The sequence below is a fragment of the Thamnophis elegans genome, chromosome 2 (genome assembly GCF_009769535.1).
Source record: "Thamnophis elegans isolate rThaEle1 chromosome 2, rThaEle1.pri, whole genome shotgun sequence".
Lineage (NCBI taxonomy): Eukaryota > Metazoa > Chordata > Lepidosauria > Squamata > Colubridae > Thamnophis > Thamnophis elegans.
Genome location: NC_045542.1, coordinates 44,884,682 through 44,906,342, shown reverse-complemented (window position 1 = coordinate 44,906,342; position 21,661 = coordinate 44,884,682). Strand labels below are relative to the sequence as shown.

Here is a 21,661-nt window from a genome sequence, read left to right as displayed (position 1 = left end):
GGGCTATTGCAAGGAGGTACGGAGGCAAAGGCTATCCATGGTTCAGTGCTGCCAACAGGCATGATTCTTCCAATCTGTGTCTATGTGTATGTATGAATGCAATCCTTTCTAGAGATAAGCATGGGGAGGGGGGGGGTCGAATTAAACTCTCAAGAGGTTTGCAATGAACTTGGATAAATTGGAAGCCAGAATGCTAAGCTTTGGTTTGGTGAAAATCCCACTCCCACCTTAAACAAACAGTGTCAGTCCTGGAAGTCATCTTTTGCATTGGGCCTTCAGGCCTGCTACATTTATTACTGTGGGAAACTTGGAGGGGGGTTATGTGGAGTAGGGTAGATATAGTCAAAATAACTTTCTGAGAGAGTCAAGGACATTTTGCCCTGCACCTTGAGTAGCGTGACTGTGCAGTATCTCCAGTTAGGACAGTGCTTGATTGGACCATATCTGGATGCTGGGCAGGGATTTGAACTTTTGTTTGGGTGGGGAAAACCTGGAAGCTTTCAGATTCTGGTTTTCCCAGATGTGCCAATATGACATCTCTAATAAAATGGAACTTTGAGGAATCTCAAGCCTTGGAGTCTTGTTTTTGTTGGGGTGTTACTTGGAACCCTGACACATAGGTCTTTTCTCCATGGCTGAGTTAAAATGATATCGACCATTCCTAGAGCCAGCAGAAAACTACACATGAATAAAATTTGCCCTTCTCCTTTGCAATCTCTTATTTTGCTGCAGGCACCATGTTGGCAATTGTACGGTATTTATTTATAGCGTACAGTACATATTAAGGACAGTGATTGGTGCACTCCTCCAGCCTTTGCTCCTTCCTGCCATCAAATATTACCAGTCCAGAAAAATCATCAAGCAATTGCTTTGGCATAGAAGAGCTAAGAGACTTACCGTAGTGAGTTTTGAAAGATGGCTAGACCTGTGGGTTTAAGCAAGAACCCCTTGTATTTATGTAACTGCTGGTGCACTTAGAGGGGGACCATTATTGAAATAGCACTTTTCTAGAACAAGCACTAAACCATCTGCAAACAGAGATTGGTCATTGGCTGACATATATTTCATCCTATTCTGGAAAAGTGCTAAATTTGTGATAAAAAAGAGCCAGGACAAATATTGACAGGTGCCCCAAAGGTGCTTATTCAAGATGATTGAGAATCTCAAATAGACATTGACAGATGCAAAGACTGGACAGTTTTACCATGAGGAAGCAGAGAATTCTCTTGGAGAAGCTGCTGGTCAGGCTGATCTACCTAGAGATCAAGTGGATCCAGGAGCATAGTCTGGCTTGAAAAAAAACCCAGATTTTCCCACTGCCCAAAGCAGAGGACGACAGTAAAGAGAAATCATGTTGGAGGAAGAAAATAATACGCAGCCGTCTAAAATGAATAATAGATGCCACATCAATCCTACCTCTCACTTGACTATGATACTGATAGAAGGATTGGGGAAATGTGTCTGATGGTGTCCATGGCAAAGTGTGCATCAGAATAAAGAAAAACTTAATTATTCTAATTTTACAGTTCATTGTTATAAATGTAATCTAAATACCAATCTGCAGAATCAGATAGTCCACATCCTCATCAGTGAGGGATGGCTGTTAGTCATATATGTAGACCCAGATTCAGACTACTCCAGATTCTCTGTGCCATATATAGAAAATGGTGTTGTGTTGTAATACTGTAAAGAGAAACAGGGAAACAGAAAAGTAAAAATCAGATGTCTCACCAGACACTGATTAACGTTGGAAATCTTTGAGAAGTTGGAGAAGTCTAGAAATGTGAAGCAAAGGGCCATGTCTTAAGAAGCCTTATATTTCTGTAGAAAGAGGCAATTACTTATAATCAAGTATCTGCACTACAGATTTAAATGTCTGTTTTGTGTGTTTTGTAAATCTTATGTTCTTATCTCACTGGACAAGTTGTAGAATTAAGCATCTAATTTCAATGCCTGCCTGCCTGCCTGCCTGCCTGCCTGCCTATCTGCCTGCCTGCCTGCCTATCTATCTATCTATCTATCTATCTATCTATCTATCTATCTATCTATCTATCTATCTATCTATCTATCATCTATCATCTATCATCTATCATCTATCTATCAGTGATAAAATATAAAACTGCAAAAGCACAATATATGCAGCACACACTAACACCAAAGTATACTTCGGGCATAGTCATGAAAATGAACATTCTACTTTAGAATTCTCTGGTGCCCTGTAATATATTGTAATAGATTGGAGAGATTTTTGTGTGTGTGTGCTTTTGCCTGGAATGTTGCCTTCCCTTACATATTTTTAAAAAAAGTAATTTGAAGACTAGGAAGGAAGGACTGAAACCTCCAAACGTACCTCTGTACTAGATGATTAAGAGGTGGCCTTATTTAAATTATTTAAATGTTTGCATTTTGATGTTTTTGAATTCCCAAAAAGTCATACCAGGCTGCAAAAGCCTATTCCTCTTATACACTGGGATTTGAAGCTAAATGCCCTTTGAGACGTCCCTTAGAGAAGAGGTGGTGGGAAAGGAGCTATCAAGCTACTTTTTTTTTTTTAAAGGAGGAGAAGAAGATCAGACTGTAAAGACCTAGAGGAATTCTGGAAGAGGTTTGGGGGTCCATAGTAGTGCTTCTCCTCTTTTCCCTTCATAAATCTCCCCATGCAATCTGCTATGCTTTGTTGATGTTGTTGATGATGCTGGAACATTCTAGCTCCCATTATCTACTTTATGTTGCTGGATATCTGTATACGTATGCATGTGGGTGCTGTCAGCCCCTTCACACTCTTCATCTGCAGGAGAGATGGGGGAAGGTAGCAGATAACATTTCATCCTCTTTCAACTAAGCTGGCAGAAACTCAGGAATTCTCTTCCTGTCCTTTCATCTACAAGAGCAGAGAAAAAAAATCACACTTTGATATTAACTTTGAGAGAAGAGACAACTGTTAACTATTCAGGTGTCAAAACCCACCTTCTCAGCCCCACTGCAGTGTTTAGGGAGAATGATTAGTAGGAACTTTTCTCACTATCAGGTGATGTTCAGTAGGAAGACCAAGGAAGCCAGAGATATCCACCATTTTCCTTGTCGCCATTCAATATGTATGTATGCCTCTTTCTATAATAGAATAAAATTTGGCCATTGAGGCAGTGCTATTTATGTCAATATATCTTCCTGATCACTTGGGGAAAGGTGGATTATATATTAATGCAGCCATAAAAATTACTTCATATCCCTTATTCTCTCTAGAGAGTGAAAAGTAGCTTCAGGAAGAATTTCGAGAGAGAAATAACAAAAAGGTAAAAATCTCTGCTATTATCAAATAATTGCTGTTTTGAGAAAAATGGGGAAATCTGCTTCATTTTTAATAGCACAAACATTTTAAAAATGCATGGTATATAAATTGTCCATGCCATATATAGCTCCCATACCTTCTAACCATTCATGTGTGGTAGATCCCATTAAATTCACATTAGAAATTGCAGGAAGACCAGACTAATGAAAATATAAAAAGGTCAGAGGAGCTAAATTTTGAACAAAGCTGATTGGCTAGAAAAGGCTGCCAATGGGATGATCAGGCCAGGGGATTCATCTGACCAATGGGCTTTCACCTTTCTGCCAATTTGAATATCCTGCAAAATAGTGCTAAAAGGAGAGCAGTAATTCGTCTTCTCTGTCTACCCCAGCAGAAGTGTTATGCCTACAAGGAGAGAAATTTATCCTTCCTACTCATCCCTCGCTGTTCAAATGATCCCTAATCACTGCTGCGGTTTTAAAACACGTGTTGACATGACCACAATTGAGCCCGAAATTTTGGTTGCTAAGTGAGACATTTCTTACATGAATATTGCCCCATTTTATGACCTTTCTTGCCAGTTGTTAAGTGAATCACTGCAGTCATTAAATGAGTAACACAGTTGTTCAATGAATCTGGCTTTCCCATTGACTTTGCTTGTCAGAAGGTCGCAAAAAGGGATCACATGACCCCGGGACATTTGCAACTGTCATAAATGTGAATCAGTTGCCAAGTGTCTGTATTTTGATCATGTGACCATGGGGATGTGGCAAGGGTCGTAAATGTGAAAAACAATCATGAATCACTTTTTTCAGTGCTATTGTAACTTTGAATGGTCGCTAAAATGCAGTGGATCTCTTGCAGTCCCCTGCCAGTAGTAGATTACCTCACGTGGGTTGCAAATTTCAATCCATCATCCTTGATCCAAATCCTGTAAAGATTACTACGGTACCAAAAAATAACTTGGCTAACCACACATCCTGTTTGACTTGGATTGTCTCAGTTTTGCACTCTGATTGTTCCAACTTATGTTAAAAAAAAATATATCCAGAAAAGCAGAGCTGGAGATATGATCTCACTTTCTTTCCTCTTCTCTTGACCTTCAAGATCAGTTTATTCTGCTTTTCCATTGCTCTGAGGAGAAACAGGCGAAAATGCTTGATGTTCAGATTCCCACTGTGCCTGGAAGGCCTTAAGTTCGCTTGACGCAAACTGTGCCCAGTTTTCTGAGAATATTGTACAGCCAAGCTATAAGAGGCAAGACGACTCTGTTGTTTATGTACAACTACTTGAAATCTAATATACAGAGAGAGCATATTTGCCAAAAATTAGAATAGCAATCTACATTTTATTGTTGGAAGAAATTTCCATCTGGGTTCAGTTCCAAGTGGGGAAAAAGATACTGGAAACGTGGAGGCTGTTTGGAAAGATGGCTTAATGGTGGACAGGATGACATGTCTTGGAGCTCCTGGGTGAAAAGGGAAGAAATGCTGAGAGTTCCTGGGTTTTATGCCCTCTCTGGGCTTTGAACTTCCTGAGACATAGGAAGAATATCCTGATTGGTTGCTGTCAGAGGTCATAGCTAGCTTTGTAGGTTGTCTTTGTACTAAGTTGGGTTGAAATTTGGTGGGTGGTACAATTTCATTGTGGTGCAATGAAATGGAGTAGATCTTTCTTATGTAGAATAGGCTGGCTCAAGCCTTAATGGCCCATTGACAAAGGTGGGGGGGCTATTAAGAGTTAGTCGATTTCCTGACTAAAACATGTTTCTCTGGCTCAGGCCTTAATGACCTATTGACAAAGGTGGGGGGTGGGTTTCTGCCTCCCTTTTAGGGGGAAATATTTTCCCCCTTTAATATTTCCTAAAATATTTCATTCTTCTAGGAGAGGAGTGGGTGCTAATTTCCTACATTATAAAGCAGACTTTCTCCTGCCTTTAGATTTCTTTAACTTTTCTCCAATATTGACACAGCATTTTATGGAAATACAAGTCTCCTTCTGTTGCTTGTCCTTCAGGGAGAGGAAATAGCACAATAATCCCATCCCCCAATATAAACTCATCCCTCTGAGTATGAAGATGTAGTTTTCCACTGGCAGTTCATGTTTCATCACACCCATCGTCCATATTTCCAGTGATCTGTAAAGCTTTAGTTGGTGTGTCCCCGCTCTTCCTACAATAAAATGTAGGTTGCTAACAGCTGTTTCCCTACCAAATTCTTATCACTGGATTAATAGAAGAAGGCACTACTTAAAGAATCTGCCACTACAAAATATTTACCCAGGAATTTCAATGTACACGTCATAATCCGCATCCTCTAGTCTAAAGCTTCTTTAGGGAACTCAGCAGTCCTTTCCGGGTTTATGATCTAATTTTACCTGCAGTATTCTCCCAAACATCACAGCCTACGGTTCTTTTATACTCTTTGAACTCTCCCTCTTGTTCAAATAAGGCTCTCTAGCATACGTGAGAGGCTGCTGGTGTTATAACAATGCAGCTCCAAGTACTGTCACTGAGGTGGGACACAAATTGCTTTTCTAGACTGCACAACCAGAGTACAGGGATCTGGAGTTCTCTGTCCTTAAGCGTGCAATGCTTAATGCAATGTGTGTGTGACCCCCACACCCAGCCCCCTGCGCATGTGCACACAACGCCCCGTGCATGTACACACACAACCCCACGCATGTATGCGCGATTTTTCTCACACTCCCCCCCCCTCGTCCATTTTTGGCTTTCAGGTTGGTGCAAGAGGCTTTCCAGGCCCAAAACGGGGTATGGGGGTGTTGTGTGAGGCCCCAAAATGCAATGCGAGTGGCCCCCCCATGCGCATGCACCCCCCATGCACGGCAGAGACCTGAAGACCAGTTGGCCGGCAGGAGGTGTGCGCACATATGCAGTGGACCTGAGCTGAGGCGACGGCTAGGGTGCCTACAGAGAGGGCTCTGCATGCCCCATGTGGTACATGTTCCATTGGTTCGCCATCCCAGCTCTATTGCCTGCCAATGATTTTCTGACCATTCCCATTCACTTTTTTTTGTCAGTTGTTGTGTTTGCTGTAATCTGCCCAATTTTGCCAGGTCATTTAATATTCCAAGGAGCCCCGGGTGCCTGTCACATTCCCTCGTCTCAACATTTCTTGGATTCTTTCAGCTTCTATTTGATCAGATGAGACGCTCTCTACTGTCAGCAGATATGCAGGATAAAAGCCATGGGAGAGGCTATCAGGCTTCCATTTTCTATTCTGTTTCCTGTGCTCACTGCTAAAAAAAAAAAAAAAAAAAAAAAAACCCAAAATAACTCTTGGTCATGGTCCCTGATTGCATCTATGACATTTCCTTATTTAATAGTGCAAGATGAATGTCACCTGATTTTTTTTTAATGCAGGCAATGTGCTCCTGGCTCTTAATTTACATTTGAACACTTCAGAAGCTGGGTTAATGCCCGCTGGCAAATGTAGCTATTATTATTATTATTATCAGGCAAATGTTGCAGCAACATTGGTAACATGGCTTGACTTCTTAATGCTTGTATGCGGAGTCCCTTTCCAATGACCTCCTACCTAACATGGGGAATGTTAGGGGTGGGTCAGATTTGGCCGGTGGAACAGGATTGAGTGGATCCTTCCTACTTCCAAGTTTCTTCTGTATCGAATACTCTTTCCAAGTATATGTAATAGATGTTCGATTCTAATCTAGCAGAAGAGTAATGGAAGACCTTCCTTTATGTTTTCAGTGAAGGTAAGTAGCAGGTCTAAATCTTCTGGCATGTCATTAGACCGATGGCTGCAGTTTTGGAGCTGATGAAAAAATTATCATGTTACTTAAAAACTGTACCTCAGAATTCTCCATCTTTTGGAGCACTGACCACCAACATTTTGGATCAGGTGGAGAAGCCTTCTGGGCAAGAGTACATGATGGGCTTTTGAAATAACACCTCTGGTGTCTGTATAAAGCCTTTGTCGTTATAGTCAGCATTGAGAATTAGGGTACTATTTACCATGCCAAGAAAGTTGGACCTGGATTAAGAACAAAAATATTGGGTAACTCGGTTACCAGTAGGTAACCCTTTGATGGCCAGGAGCCACATTTGGCCTCTGAATGTAAAAGGCCTCGATTAAGAGGGTAATAGTGCAAAGGCCTATCATTGTCAAGATTTTGAAGCAGGATTGAAGGGAATTTGGGGACTTCTTTGGTTTTTAAACTTACACCACTTTTTTTGCCCCACAATCTCAGTAACTATGGCTTCAGGAGGTTCCTATCTTAGAGCAACCTCAGCATTTATGGAATAAAAGGAAAGACTTGCATCATAAGGCTTTGAGGAGGTTTATTTATTTATTTGACAAATTAAATTTGCCCATTTCCCCCAAAGTGACTCTAGGCGGCCTATAATAAAACTAGGAAATAAAATATGTTACAAACCCATTAAAATAGCAAATAGTAGGTAAAACCAAACTGTGAGAGGGAAGATGTTCAGGGCCGAATTTTCCTATAGGCTAACTAGGCTTCAGCCTAGGGCCTCAAGATCAAGAGGGGCCTACATTCAAATTGTTAGCAAAGTTAAAATTACACTATTCTAAAAACAGTGAACACTAAAACACTGAACCGAAAATAAGGAGAAATTCTACACATATGACTAATAAACAAACATAGAAATGTATTGGTTAAGATTGTTCCAGCGCCGCGGCAGTTGGGGAGCCCGCCCACGTTCCCGGGCGAGAGGCGTGGCCGCTCCCAGTAGCCGCCCCGTCGACGTGGAGCCCACCAGCGGCCAGGCAGGTGAGGGCGAGGGGGCTGAGCCGGGCAGCTGAGCACAGCAGGCCTCGCTGCCTTTGCCATAGAGCAGAGCTGCCCTACGTCAGGAGGCCAGCTATATATATTGGTATATATTGATATATATCACAGTAATGATGTATTTTATTGTCTCTCATGTCATTTACAAACTTAAAAATGGGAGGTGAAAGGGCCTCATAAGTGGAATAGCCTAGGGCCTCTTTTCATCTAAATCTGGCCCTGAAGACGTTACATCGAATACGTATAACCAGCATGCAGGCTTTCTATTAGATGTAAAGTCAGTTTATTTGGGTAATGAAGTCTTTCTCAGTCTCCTGGATTTCAATTCCCTTGAATATTCCAGATATTCATGATTGAGGACAGCAAATATAATTCCCAAATCTGGCATGACTGGAATTCTAGTGAGGAACTTAAATGTGCAAAGCATTCTGAATTAAGCAGGTTTTGAGTCTAAAATAGTTGCCTCCAGCTCAAAACAGCCATCTGAAGGCTCTCTTGGAACGTCAAAATCTATTCTCGACTGAAAATGTTTTGTCCACCTCAGCGAAGAGTCATGTGAGTTCAGCAAGAAATAACACTCTTCAAGAGCTCATCACTCAGCTTAGCCAGTATTGGACAATTTCAGTCCAGTCTCCAACATTTCCTTTTTGGCTTCTAGCTTATAAAGGCTTATACTCCAAAGGGCCCTGAAGGAAGCAGATTCCATTGCAGCTCTGCTCCATGAAACCCAATAGCCTCCTAACCTTTTATCCTTCCTCAAAACAATAAAATCTAGCTCTTCTAAAAATTGGGATAGTGGGAAGTCAGGATGGGTTAAGAATGTGGGTTTCATCAGGTCAATGCAATTGTGGCACTAGGTTTTTCTGGTTTTTAGCTTTGTTGTTTTATTGCTTTTGGTTTTATGATAATTTATGATTGTTTTATTGGTTGTGAGCTGCCCAGAGTTGACTCTAAAATAGGCAGCTACACCAATGTTTTAAATAAATAGGTAAACCATCTGGACCCTTTACAGTAGAGTTTCAGGCCAGGCTAAGGTAGCAGGCAGTGTTGATTGTACATATGGATAAGCTCTGCTGCTAGGACAGAGATAATGTATCAATTCTGGCCCTCCTTGATTCCCTCAGTTGCTTTCAGTATCCTTCTGTGCTGGCTAAGGGTGCCGGGACTGGGCGGCATAATTCTTCAGTGGTTCTCTGACCTCCAGGTTTCAGTCAGTGTTGGTAGTAGTACAGGAAAGGTCCAGCCCTAGGCCCCTGCTTTGTGGGATGGCACAGAGATCAGTTCTCTTTCCACTCCTCTGTAAGATTTAAATGCAACTGGTGGGCAAGATTATCTATTGACATGGGGTCAAAAATAATCAATATATCTCTTATACTTTACATATATGTTGGGTTATCCAGATGATTCCATCAAGGTACGTTCTCAAGGCCAATGTTTGAATCTGTATGGAGGACAGGTCTTATTTTCTTTTGACCCCCGAAATAAGCACTTGGCCTTATTTTTGGGGAGGTCTTATTATTATTGAGGTGCAGGAGGCGGTGAGCGTGGTCACCTCATGGCTGCTGCTGCGTTCCAATATTTTCAGGGAGGGCTTATTTTGGGGGGAAGCCTTATTTTAGCACATGCACTCAAAAGCCCAATTGGGATTATTATCTGGGGAGATCTTATTTTCAGGGAAACAGGGTAGCTAAAAGAAAATCAGTGGCTCTGGGTGTCAGGGCCTCTCATATCTAGCGATTTCCATTGTTGCCTCAGGCAGAGTTGGTGCACACTCTGAACTCTTTTTAGATTTGCCTCTTAAGGAGCAGGTGGCAGTTGTGGCTGGGAGAGTCTTTGTATAAATATTTCATGTGCACTAGTTGTGCCTGTTCTTAGATCATAAGGCACGCTCACAGCCATCCATGCCTTAGTCACCTCCTGAGTGGACTACTGCAACACACTACAACATACTGCATATGAGGCTACTGTTGAAAATCATTCAAAGCTTCAGCTGGTCCAGAATGAAACCACAGATTCAGATTTTGGATATACCAAAGTATGGCTACATAACACCTTTGCTATGTGAGCTATGCTAGTTTTCAAGTGCAATTCAAGGTGTTGGTCATCACCTACATAGCATGGAGCTTTTTTGTTTGTCGGACTGCCTATCTGCAATGCAAAGGTATACTCTATGTCCCTTTAGTAAAGTAATAACATTGTCACCTGATGGGCCCTTGGAAGCATCTCTGCTATGGTGTTTATCTTGTACAACAGGATTCTGACAGATATACTATAAACAGCTCCAAACCTGTTGGCTTTCCAGAAGCCCCTGAAGATCTGACTTCTCTCCAAGGCACTGAGGCTAGGATGTTAATAGAGTTTGGGAATAGGTGTAGGTGATATGCTTGAATTAGATGTTTATCAGAGCCTCAACTCTTAATTAGTTTGAACAGTTATGGTTTTTATCTTTTTCATTGTCCATTGTTAGATGGCTGGCCCTATAAATTGGTTGAATAAATGCATGTTCCAAGGGACAGAAAAGGCCATCATATAACAATAAACAAATGAATATATTTTATACTAAACCACAAACAAATGTAAATGTAACCACACAACATAACAGAACAATGAATCAGGAACTCTCATTCAGCTGGGCCTGGTGGTCTTGAAGGCTTCCCTCAAGGTGAGCAGAGTTGAGTGTTGGGCCTGCAGACATCTTTTCTTTGGGGTCTTTGGCCTGCCACCCTTTCTATTATTCTGCTATGCATTGTGGGAAATGGGAGGGGGAATTGTACGTAGTCACAACAAAATTCTTTCTAGAAAGCCAAGGTCATCTTTTGTCTCTGCACCTCTGCACTTGACCGGAATTGGATAGGTGGAACTGCCAGCATGACAGTGGAAGATTAGATCATGTGATGGACTTGTGGGTGTGGGGGCAAGATCTTGGACTTTCAACTGTGTGGGGAAACCCAGGAAGCCTTCAGATTCAGATTTTCCCAGATGTGCCAACGTGGCTCTCTTAATAAATTGGAACTTTGAGCAATACTTTGCTTTGGACTCTGATTTACTTTTGGATACTATTTGGAACCCTGACATTGAGCTTTTTTGCCTGTTTGAGAGGAGATTATAAACTGTACATAAAATGCGTAATAATAATTAATAATAATGGGTGGTTAATAAAACATATTGTGCTGTTTAATTATTTAAATAATTATTTACAAGTTCCATGTGTCTAAATTAGTACCACTACTTGAGTGCTTTCCTAAGGATCTTGGCATCTTCTCTTACAAGCTCGATTAGAGGTGAATTGGGGTATCTGGTAACTAAATGATTTGAAAATACGTTCTTCCTTCTAGGTGTGAATGTCTCGGCCAATCAGGATGAAGAAACACACCATGAGACCTTCCAGATGCAGATTGACAAAGAAACCAAGAAGTGTATTTTCCATTCCAACACAGGCAACTACTGGACCTTGGTGGCACACGGAGGGATTCAAGCCATGGCTACTGAAATGTGAGTTGCACTGGGCAGCTTCATTTTGCTGACAGGTCCCTAAAGCAGGGATTGATAACCTATGCTCGGTGGACCGAATATGATTTAAAATAAATATATTTCCATGTCTGTCTGTGAGGCAGACATCACTATAGATCATTACCACCTCCTTGGGCAGCCATTTTGGTGAAGGCACTGTCAATCAAAGCAGCTAGTCTCCAACAGTGACATGGTCTCTAGCCCCTAAGCATAAGAGAATTGCATAGTCCTACCCTAAATAATCAGGATTTCAGAAGAGTGTTCATTGCATGCACTAGGCATCTTAATGAAGAACTCATTTGGAGGAGAAATGGGCACCAGATTTAGTAAAGAGCTAAATTCATCAAAACAACAAAAATAACACTGCACCATCACAAAGCAGATTCTCTTTTTTGCAGACCCATAGAGTTAATGTGCCTGTGCAAAAGGGGGAAAGCTTGTGCCGTGATGGCAAGATGCTGCTTTTGGCATCTGCTCCCGCATTTATCTTTCTCTGCAGAGTTTGCATTTAGACAATTGCTGTTTCTCAAGAACATGTCCCTTCCTCCTTCAGCAGCAACTGTTCCTATGCAGTCTCTCTCTGCTTCTCTGCCCCTCCTCCCCTATCCAAACCAATAACTTTGGCAAACATGTAAGAGTGGAATAGGTTGAAAAATGTCCTATGCAAATGACTCCATCTCTTTGAAAACGCACACACCTCGTGCGGGAATCCATGGTTGGACATTTGGAGGGTGTGGGTGTTTTAAAAAAGTTATTCCTGTACAAAATATTCATCTGCTTCTACACAAATAACAGCCAGCCAGTTGGTGGAAGGTTAAAATAATTTAACTGCTTGATCAGAACTAATTTCATAATTCTCTTCTGCAGAATCTAGTGTCATAGATTCTGCCTTGGACTTCATTGATTTTATTATTTGTTTGTATGCTTGATTAATTGATGGTTGTGAGCCTCAGAGCTACTGACAGTTGGGCAGCTTACAAATTTAATAAATTATTAAATTTATTATAGTTCGTCACACAGTCAGCCAGATGATCAGATTGGATTTGGCACTTTTATCCACCTATTGCAGGGGTGTCAAACTCAAGGCCCGTGGGCTGGATCTGGCCTGCTGGGCCGCCCTAAACACAGCTAAGGTCCAGCCCGTGGTGCCTCTGCTAGAGAAAACAGAGCACAAGGGGGGGGGGGGCTCCGGTTTTGCTGGCAGAGGGCTGCAGGAGGACCTCCCAAGCTCCGTTTTTACTTGCAGAGGATTGCAGGAGGCCATCCCAGCCAAAAATGGAGCTTGGGGGGCTGTTTTCGCTGGGCCATAGAGTGCTTGGGCCATAGGCGCCCCTGAGATGACTGACATCAAGCTGGACACACACCCCTGGCCGACGCCCCCCCCCCAAGATTCAACACAACCCCAAATGAAATCAAGTTTGACACCCCTGACCTTTTGAGTCCTTCCCAAGGATCTGGGATAGGCAGATGTTGCTGTTTTTATGGTGTTAAAGATATTATGGCAGAATGTAAATTATTCCAAGAAAACCTGTCTTTTGGGATTGAGTAATAGTGATCTTGTCATAACTAACATTATGGCTGGTTCGGAGAACCTCCAAATCCCACCCCTGGCTGGCCCCTCCGACCCCACCCCACCCCTGCCAGGAATTTCCATGCGGCCCATTTTGGATGCAAGGTAAGTGCAGGATCCGCGCGGAGGCTTGAGGAGGGAGAAAAACGGGCCTCCCGGAAGTTCCAGAAGGCCTCTGGAGCCCAGGGGAGGCAGTTTTTGCCCTCCCAGAGGCTCGAGGAAAGCCTCCAGAGCCTGGGGAAGGCGAAAATGCCCCTCCCCCCGCCCTGGTGCAGGAAGCTGACTTGGCCACGCCCATCATGGCCACACCCACCCAGCAACCGGGCCGAGAATCCGTTGGGGAAAATTTTGGAAGCCCACCCCTGAGTACAAATCCATGTGAGTATCTGAATATATTTCTCTCACTTTCCCCTTTCCCCATTCCCCTGGGGAAAATAATATTTTCAGGAAGACAATTTAATTTGGGGGGAAAACATGAGGGAAAAGAATAACATCTTTTCTCAGTGTCCTCGTTTCAATACAATAAAGAGCAAGCACCACCTTCTTGGTTGTTTTTAGCTGTTTTTAATTTTAGAATCTGGGCGATCCAACAACAGCTTCTCTGCCTTCTCCTCCTCCAACTGCGCCCTCACTTTCCCTTTAACATGTGACACTTCTTTTAAGCAAGAACATTTAAGAAATTTCTAATCCAGGCAAGCATGAGCTCAAGGCTAAAACTGGACAAAAGTAGATTAGATTAAAATTAGAATATTTAACAGTGAGTGGGATTAACTCTTAGAACATATATGTAGACACTAAAGAAATATCCCCCCTGCCCTATTTTTCTTCAGTGACATGAATGTCTATTCAAAGACAAGAGCCGGGATAGGACTTGGCAATAAAATGAAGCACTGAAGTTCCCTGATGTTCCTTGTAGAGACTTGTCACAACTAGGAAAATCCTATTTATGCCCCTGAATAAAGCCTGGATGCTTTTATGCTACAATTCAGTGGAACCATGTCAAAGAAAAAGGAAAATATTCAGCAATACGTGAATATTGGATTCCACTGCTTTGGGTGGAATGTGCATTACAAATGTGTTTCCAGACCTTCATTTTTCATTTAGTACGGCAAATTCTCCATTCCACATACTCAGTCTATCGATTGCCAACTGTAGTGGAGAAGAATAGAATAGAATAGAATAGAATAACCTTGGAGATCATCTAGTTCAACCACCTGCTCAAGCAGGAGACCCTACTATTCCAGACAAGTGGCTGTTCAGTCTCTTCTTGAAAGCATCAATTGATGGGGCACCCACAACTGCTGAAGGCAAGCCATTCCACTGGTTGATTGTTCTCACTATTAGGACATTTCTTCTTAGTTCTAGGTTGCTTCTCTCCTTGATTAGTTTCCATCCATTGTTTCTTGTCTTGCCTTCTGGTGCTTTGGGAAAATTACTTACCGTGTTTAGTAGAATATCTAATGCAGAGGATTAGTCAGACAGATTTGCTCTCCATGGGAAAACTTGCACACCCAATGAGTTAGGGTAAGGTAAAGCTCAACAGTAATGCATCTAAGCCTTCAGGAAATGGTTGCAATAGAGCAGGGGCGTCAAACTCAAGGCCTGCGGGCCAGATTTGCTGCCCGGGATGTTTTAATGTGGCTTGCAGCGTCGGCCTGGAAATAGCAAATGAGTGGCCCAAAGTGCCTCTGGCCGCCAAAACGGGGGGGGGGGGGGGACATCGCATTTTGGCCAACAGGGTGCTGTAGCAGGTATTTGTCTCTCCCCCATCCCCCCAGGCAGCCCATTGAGGAGAACTACAATGCTGATCCGGCCCTTGAAGAAATCCAGTTTGACACCCCTTTGATTTACAAAGGCATAATAAATCTTTGTAAATACAATCCAAGGTACAATTTTTACAAATGTATCAAGATTCCAAAGATCTCCTTCCCATGGGGACGCTGTAGATATACCGTACTGTAAGTTGGCTTTATATGTGTAATAAACATCGAACAGAAAGAGTAAAATCTTTTGGAAGGAATGAATAGTTTCTCCTTTCTGATTCTCCCATCAATCCGTGCTCTTCCTTTCTACTTTGGTTTCCTCAGATCCGCCAGCACTATGTTCGATCTTGAATGGCGTGGTCGCCGTGTTGCCCTTAAAGCTAACAATGGCAAATACATCTGCACCAAGAAGAATGGACAACTGGCAGCTGTCAGTGACAGAGTGGGTGAGTCTTATCTCTGGAATCTGGATCCTGAAGATGAAGCTCCCTGGGGGCTTTGTTTCAGAAGCCCAGTCCTTCTAGATCAAAAAAAGTAGGAAGCCGTTGTGAGAAATCTGTTGTCTTTTGGATACTGAAGGACCACAACATCTCTGACAATTACCTTACTAACTAGAGTTTTAGTAGAGTGGTGCATTAGTCAAATCCATTCGTTTTCTACTGCTTTCATATTAAAAATGCCTTTGAAAGATGAATAATCAAACCAAATCTGGATATCAAATATTGAACACAACAGATTTCTCACAACGGCTTCCTACTTTTTTTGATCTAGAAGGACTGGGCTTCTGAAACAAAGCCCCCAGGGAGCTTCATCTTTTGTGGAATCTCAAAAATGGTAAAGCAGAATAAAGCCAGATAATCTAACAATATCTGAAAGTATGGTTGAAGTTTCTATATAGCTCTAATTACCATAGTAGCCAAAAATAAAATAAAAAGCAGAGTATAAATCTCGATCCCTCCAAATACATTGGACTACACTCTAATTATCGTTCTCTTTGTGCCCCACTGCAAGCAATAAACTTTGGGGCTTAGAAAAATCAAGAGGGAATGGAGGGAGCCGGAATAGATTCTGAAAAGGGTGTGTAATAGTGGAGGGCTAGATTGAAGAAAACTGAAATTTCCAAGGAAGTTGGAAGAAACTGAGTCTATTTCTAGGGATGCTAGCTGTGTTCAGCAGCATGTTAAGCATTATGTTACCTGTATATGCTTATTTTGAGTTAGCAATTATGGGAACCTTATCATTGAGTTGGTATACCCTGATCAGCCAGTTTTGAAGCCATAGTTAGCAAAGCAGATGTCCAGATCAGTTAGTAAGGAACAGGTAAATCAAATGAGACTTATCTGCTCAATATAGGCTGACAAGAGGACATCATTGTGTTCGTGAGCTGACTCTAGAACACTGTCAAGCTCTTATTGGTAAATAGTTATGCATACTGTATGTGAAAACTAGGGACATGGTGGCTCAGTGGCTAAGATGCTGAGCTTGTCGATCAGAAGGTTGGCAATTCAGCGGTTCGAATCCCTAGCGTCATGTAATGGAGTGAGCTCCTGTTACTTGTCACAGCTTCGGCCAACCTAGCAGTTTGAAAGCATGTAAAAATACAAGTATAAAAATAGGAACCACCTTAGGTGGGAAGGTAACAGCGTTCCGTGCGCCTTCGCCGTTTAGTCATGCCGGCACCATGACCACGGAGACGTCTTCGGACAGCACTAGCTTTGAAAGGGAGATGAGCACCACCCCCTAGAGTTGGGAATGACTAGCACACATGTGCGAGGGGAAGCTTTACCTTTACCTTATGTGAAAACAATTTTAACCTTACAAGATAATCCTAAAGCAAGATTTGTTTAGCCTCAGAATTAAGAGATTATCCTATTTGGATTACCCCAAGCATGGAAAGAAGCAGGATTCTTCAACATTTCTAGAATTTTGACAGATAGAGGGAACTTGCAGAAGTAGGACCATAAAACGAGCTCCAACTTCATAGCCCTAACTACTTTAAATCTTCCCTTCTGTTTGCCAAATATCCACATTTCTAAGGGAGCAACCTTGTATTCCTTTGTGTGAAATGTCCTTTTTTAGATTTCCTAGCTCTTCAGGGTTATATGGTAGTCTCATTCACCTCAGAATGCACTGAGTTATAGTTGTTGCAACAGGGAAAGATGAAGAATTTGTTCTCAAGTTGATCAACCGACCCATTCTAGTGCTTCGTGGGGCTCATGGCTTTGTCTGCTACCATCGCAACTCCAACTTGTTGGATGCCAACCGTTCCATCTATGATGTCTTCCACCTCAATTTTAGTGATGGTGCTTACCAGGTCAAAGGTAATTAGTTGGCTGAAAACTGGGTGGTTGGAAGAGAGAAGGAGTTGGGGAACGTTCTTCATTCACACCGTGAATTAATTAATTAATTAATCAATCACACGTCAGAGGAATGCCATACATGAAACACAGTGGGGCACTTCCTGCATGTGAGTGAACACTAGTGTATTTAAAGGTTGCTTAGTGTTAATGCTTTGAAGTTCCTATATGCATTCACATGCAAGAATGTCCATTTTGTTGACTACAATTCATCCCTACCCTGTATAATAATAGTTATTAAATGTTCTAAGTGCCAGGGCTTCTGTAGACAAATATTATAGTATAGCCTTTATTGTCATTGTACAAAATGACAACGGAATTGGTTAATAAGTGCAGTGATTCACTTAATTGTGGCAAGAACGGTTGTAAAAATGGGACAAAACAGACTTAACAGATGTCTCACTTAGTAACAGGAATTTTGGGTCCAATTGTGGGCCCACCTGTATTACCATCCCCCAAAAGGAAGTATTGTACTAGGGAGAAATAGATTGTAAGAAAAAGGCCTAATAAAAACTGAATATGATCAACAGTCAAAGGCTACAGACAGTTGAAGAAAGAAAATTGGAAGGGAAACAGCTATAATGGGCAGTTTAGGAGCATCACAAGTATTTAAAAAAAATAACGTAGAGCAGATTTTTACAATCCATCGGCTAATTTCACACAATAGATTAAACTGTGGAAAGTTATCCAAGTCACAAGAGTGCCTCACATCTTACTTGCCATATGGAGCTATCTCTGGGCTATCATAGTTAGCTGCTGTGCTGCTGTTGGTAGACACGAAAGAGATTTAGAACATTTCCTCCTTGTTCCAGCTGTTCCATCATCCCCACCCTCTACTCCATGTGAGGAAAAGAAGATACTTATTTGCAAAAGAACACAAAATGGCACATGTTCATTTTTCTTTCTGGATGCTTATTGAGAAATAATTATGGTGATAGGAATCAAATTTCCCTATATGGGAGAAGATTGTGACCAAGTGAGTGTCTTGCATGGTCTGTCTTGCAGGAACCACCTGGGCAACTCCTTGTTCTCTTATCTCATTCCTCTACCTTGAGCAGCTATGGGCAGCTGTTCAATTGGAAGACATTTAAACAGAGGACTGGCCTTCACAAAGGATGCATATGCCAGTGTTTTAATTAGGGATCCTGTGGCTTCATGCTATTTTTAAAGTGGCTTTTATTTTCACTTCTCCTAACATGTTCTTGCATATGGTGGAACAATCTGCACTCTAGATTCTGTACTGTGATCTTGAGTGTGTTGGTTGTCGAATGAGAGAACTGGACAAATGTTGTCTTTTTAGAGTCCATCCCCCCCCCACTCTAAATTACGCTCATAATCACCTCATCATCCTGGCACTAGTGCTCATTTTCATATTTCAATCATCCCTTTACAGAGTTTGAACACCCTGGTCCATTGTGGATTCTGGCTTGCCTATAAGAAAAACTACCCTGTTTCCCTGAAAATAAGACCTCCCTGGATAATAAGCCCAATCGGGCTTTTGAGTGCATGTGCTAAAATAAGGCCTCCCCCGAAAATAAGCCCTCCCAGAAAATATTGTAACACAACAGCAGCCATGAGGTGACCACGCTCGCTGCCTCCTGCACCTCAAAAATAATAGGGCCTTCCCCAAAATAAGGCCAAGTGCGTATTTCAGGGGTCAAAAGAAAATAAGACCCTGTCTTATTTTTGGGGAAACACGCTATCAGGCAAATATCCAAGCAAAGGTTTAGAATTAATAAAGACAAGTGGCTCCATTGTATGCGCCTTTCAATGACTTGTGCCTCTTTGGTGCTCCTAGGCCTCAATGACAGGTTCTGGTACGTGGCTAGCAATGGCACCGTGTGCAGCGATGGCGAGACTTCTGAGGACTTCTTCTTTGAGTTCCGTGAGTGCAGCCAGGTGGCCATTAAAGGGAAGAATGGCAAATACCTACGAGGAGACCCAGCTGGAACCCTGCGGGCTGATGCTGATACCCTAAACTGTGCGACATTTTGGGAGTACTGAGCCCCTCCCACAAGGCTTGAGATGCTCCAGAGCCCAGCCTGGTGCCCAAGCCTGGACACTTGGGTGGCATGTGAGAGGGGAAGGTCAGTTCTGGCACCTGGACTCGAGGGGCCTTACGCTTCCATATCCTGCAAGGAAAAAGATGGCTCAGGATAGAGGAACCTCTTCACCCAGGGGTATTTTTATTTTTATTTTGGTCTTTCTTGCCTAAGTTTAGAAGTGACACACTAGTAAGGCTCCTAGAAGGAGGTTACTGTGCTGTGCCTGACTAAGTCACAGAGGTTGTATTTCCCTATCAGTTTCCCTAGGGCATCCTTGTTTTTTTCCTCCAGAGGTGTCATACCTTACAAGACATCCAATGTAGGTATGTCAATGTTCCAGGAAACATGGGTATGCAAAACAAAGGAGACACGACAGTTTCAGGATTCATTGCAAATGTGGAAAGTCAGCTAGCCGGATGCAATAACTGAAGACACATATGTTAGGGGTGCTCCCAATTCCCAACACAATAAAGGCTTGGGTATTTATCTGCTCCTTAAAATCTGGTATTTTAAAGCTAAGTAGCAATAGACCCAGGACATGCCTATATTCTCTGCTCTTGGCAGTTTCAGTCAAGGCCTGCAATATGTTTAATGTATTCTGTATTTCCAGATTACTTTTGTTTCTAGGAACAGCTCTTTTGAATCAAGCCCTTCCCACATTAACTATCCCGACTCAAGAGGTTGTAGCCCAAACATGGAAGGAATTTGGTGGTGTGTGGCTGTTCTCTCAGCCCAAATATCACAGGGTGGTATTGTGAGGAGAAATGGAGGGGGAGAGAGAGAGCGCACAAACTATGTATACCACTTTGAGCTGATGTTATAAAAAGTGGGATTCACATCTGATGAAATAAAGGCAATAAACGCATAAAATGTAATGTATTTTCTACTCTAGATGCCGGAGATATAGTTTAGAAGCTGATACACTCAGAAACGCCTGGCAGGAGGAGAATGAGATGGTCCAGCTGTTGCAAGCTTTTTAATAATAAAATAAAATCCTGGGGTAAGACAAGAAGGAGAGTAGATTGAATTTTGGGCAGGCTTGCAAAAGATCGACTAAGATTTAAAGGAAGGAAAATTAGTTATGGATGAGCTTTTTTATAGGAAGAATGGGGGTCTGGGGCTGTGGAATTCTTGCCTGAGTTAGAATTAATTTTACAGTTGCTCTTCAGGAAATTTTCACAATGCCCAGGGCTGTCCAGTTATTGAAGCAGCCTCTCTTCTACTTTGCTCTCCTTCCATATCCGACATCCCTTCCGCAAATATTCTGAAAAGGAAGGATGCTGGTTCAATGGAGTTTCCTGTCCCAACAGCTGTCATGCAACACCATTGTCTATGAGATCTCTACAGACATGGCTGGCTCCCCTAGTTTCTCCTGCCTGATTGAATGGGTCTGCTTCCACAGCATTGGAAAAAGCAAAGGCCTTTAGCAGGAGAACGGAGGCTGAGTGAGTTGTAGCTGGAACTTTTGCATTGTTTCAGAATTCACAGCCTTCTGTCTTTTTTTTTTTTGCACCCCTTTTCTCTATTTTTACTCTGAAAGTAATTCATAGCAATTGTAAAGCAACACTATTGCTAATGTGGTGCAGCAGGCAAAAACAGAAGTCTTCCAGTAAAACAGAAGTGGTATTCAGCAAGTTCTAACCAGTTCTGGAGAACCGGTAGTGGAAATTTTGAGTAGTTCAGAGAACCGGTAAATACCACTTCTGACTGACCCTGCCCCCATCTATTCTCTGCCTCCCAAGTCCCTGCTGATCAGGAGGAAATGGGGATTTTGCAGTAACCTTCCCCTGGAATGGGGTAGGAATGGAGATTTTACAGTATCCTTCCCCTGCCATGCCCATCAAGCCACGCCACACAAAAGCCACGCCACACCCACCAAGCCACACCCACCGAACCAGTAGTAAAAAAAAATTGAATCCCACCACTGCAGTGGAAGCCTTTCTACCATGCCCCACCCTCTACTGGAAATGGAGAGACTCTCATTATCCAAAGGCAACAAACAGGCAGGAGTGTAGATACTAAACAAATGAGTATTTCAGATTTGCTTTTTATTTTGTTGCCCAAAAGGTACTGTCCAAAAGCATACTTGCATCTGAGAACGAGGCTAGTATTTACTTCTTCAACTTAGTCTCATTAGAAACTCATCAGCTCAAAACCAGAAAAATTAAGCTACAATAAAGATGAAGAAAATTACAGTGGTGTATAAAAAGATGCAGATCCATAAAAGAGAATAGTTACAACTTCACCTGTTGCTTGCCTCCTAACCATTCTCTTGCCCTTTGGAATGCTCCAGTACCTGCTTACTTTCTTGTACACATAGAAAGCAATGTGATTACAGC

At 42.2% G+C, this 21,661-nt stretch overlaps 1 protein-coding gene across 1 annotated transcript in view; it reads left to right on the top strand.

Annotated features, from left to right (window-relative positions):
• Positions 1-20,169, top strand: part of FSCN2 (fascin actin-bundling protein 2, retinal) — a 78,096-nt gene extending 57,927 nt beyond the window's left edge. The window contains exons 3-6 of the mRNA XM_032208495.1: positions 11,413-11,569; positions 15,245-15,366; positions 17,074-17,241; positions 19,076-20,169. Coding sequence (XP_032064386.1) covers positions 11,413-11,569; positions 15,245-15,366; positions 17,074-17,241; positions 19,076-19,281 — 653 coding nt within the window. The 3' untranslated portion in view covers positions 19,282-20,169. The remainder of the gene's footprint in view (positions 1-11,412; positions 11,570-15,244; positions 15,367-17,073; positions 17,242-19,075) is intronic.
• Positions 20,170-21,661: the final 1,492 nt, after the last annotated feature.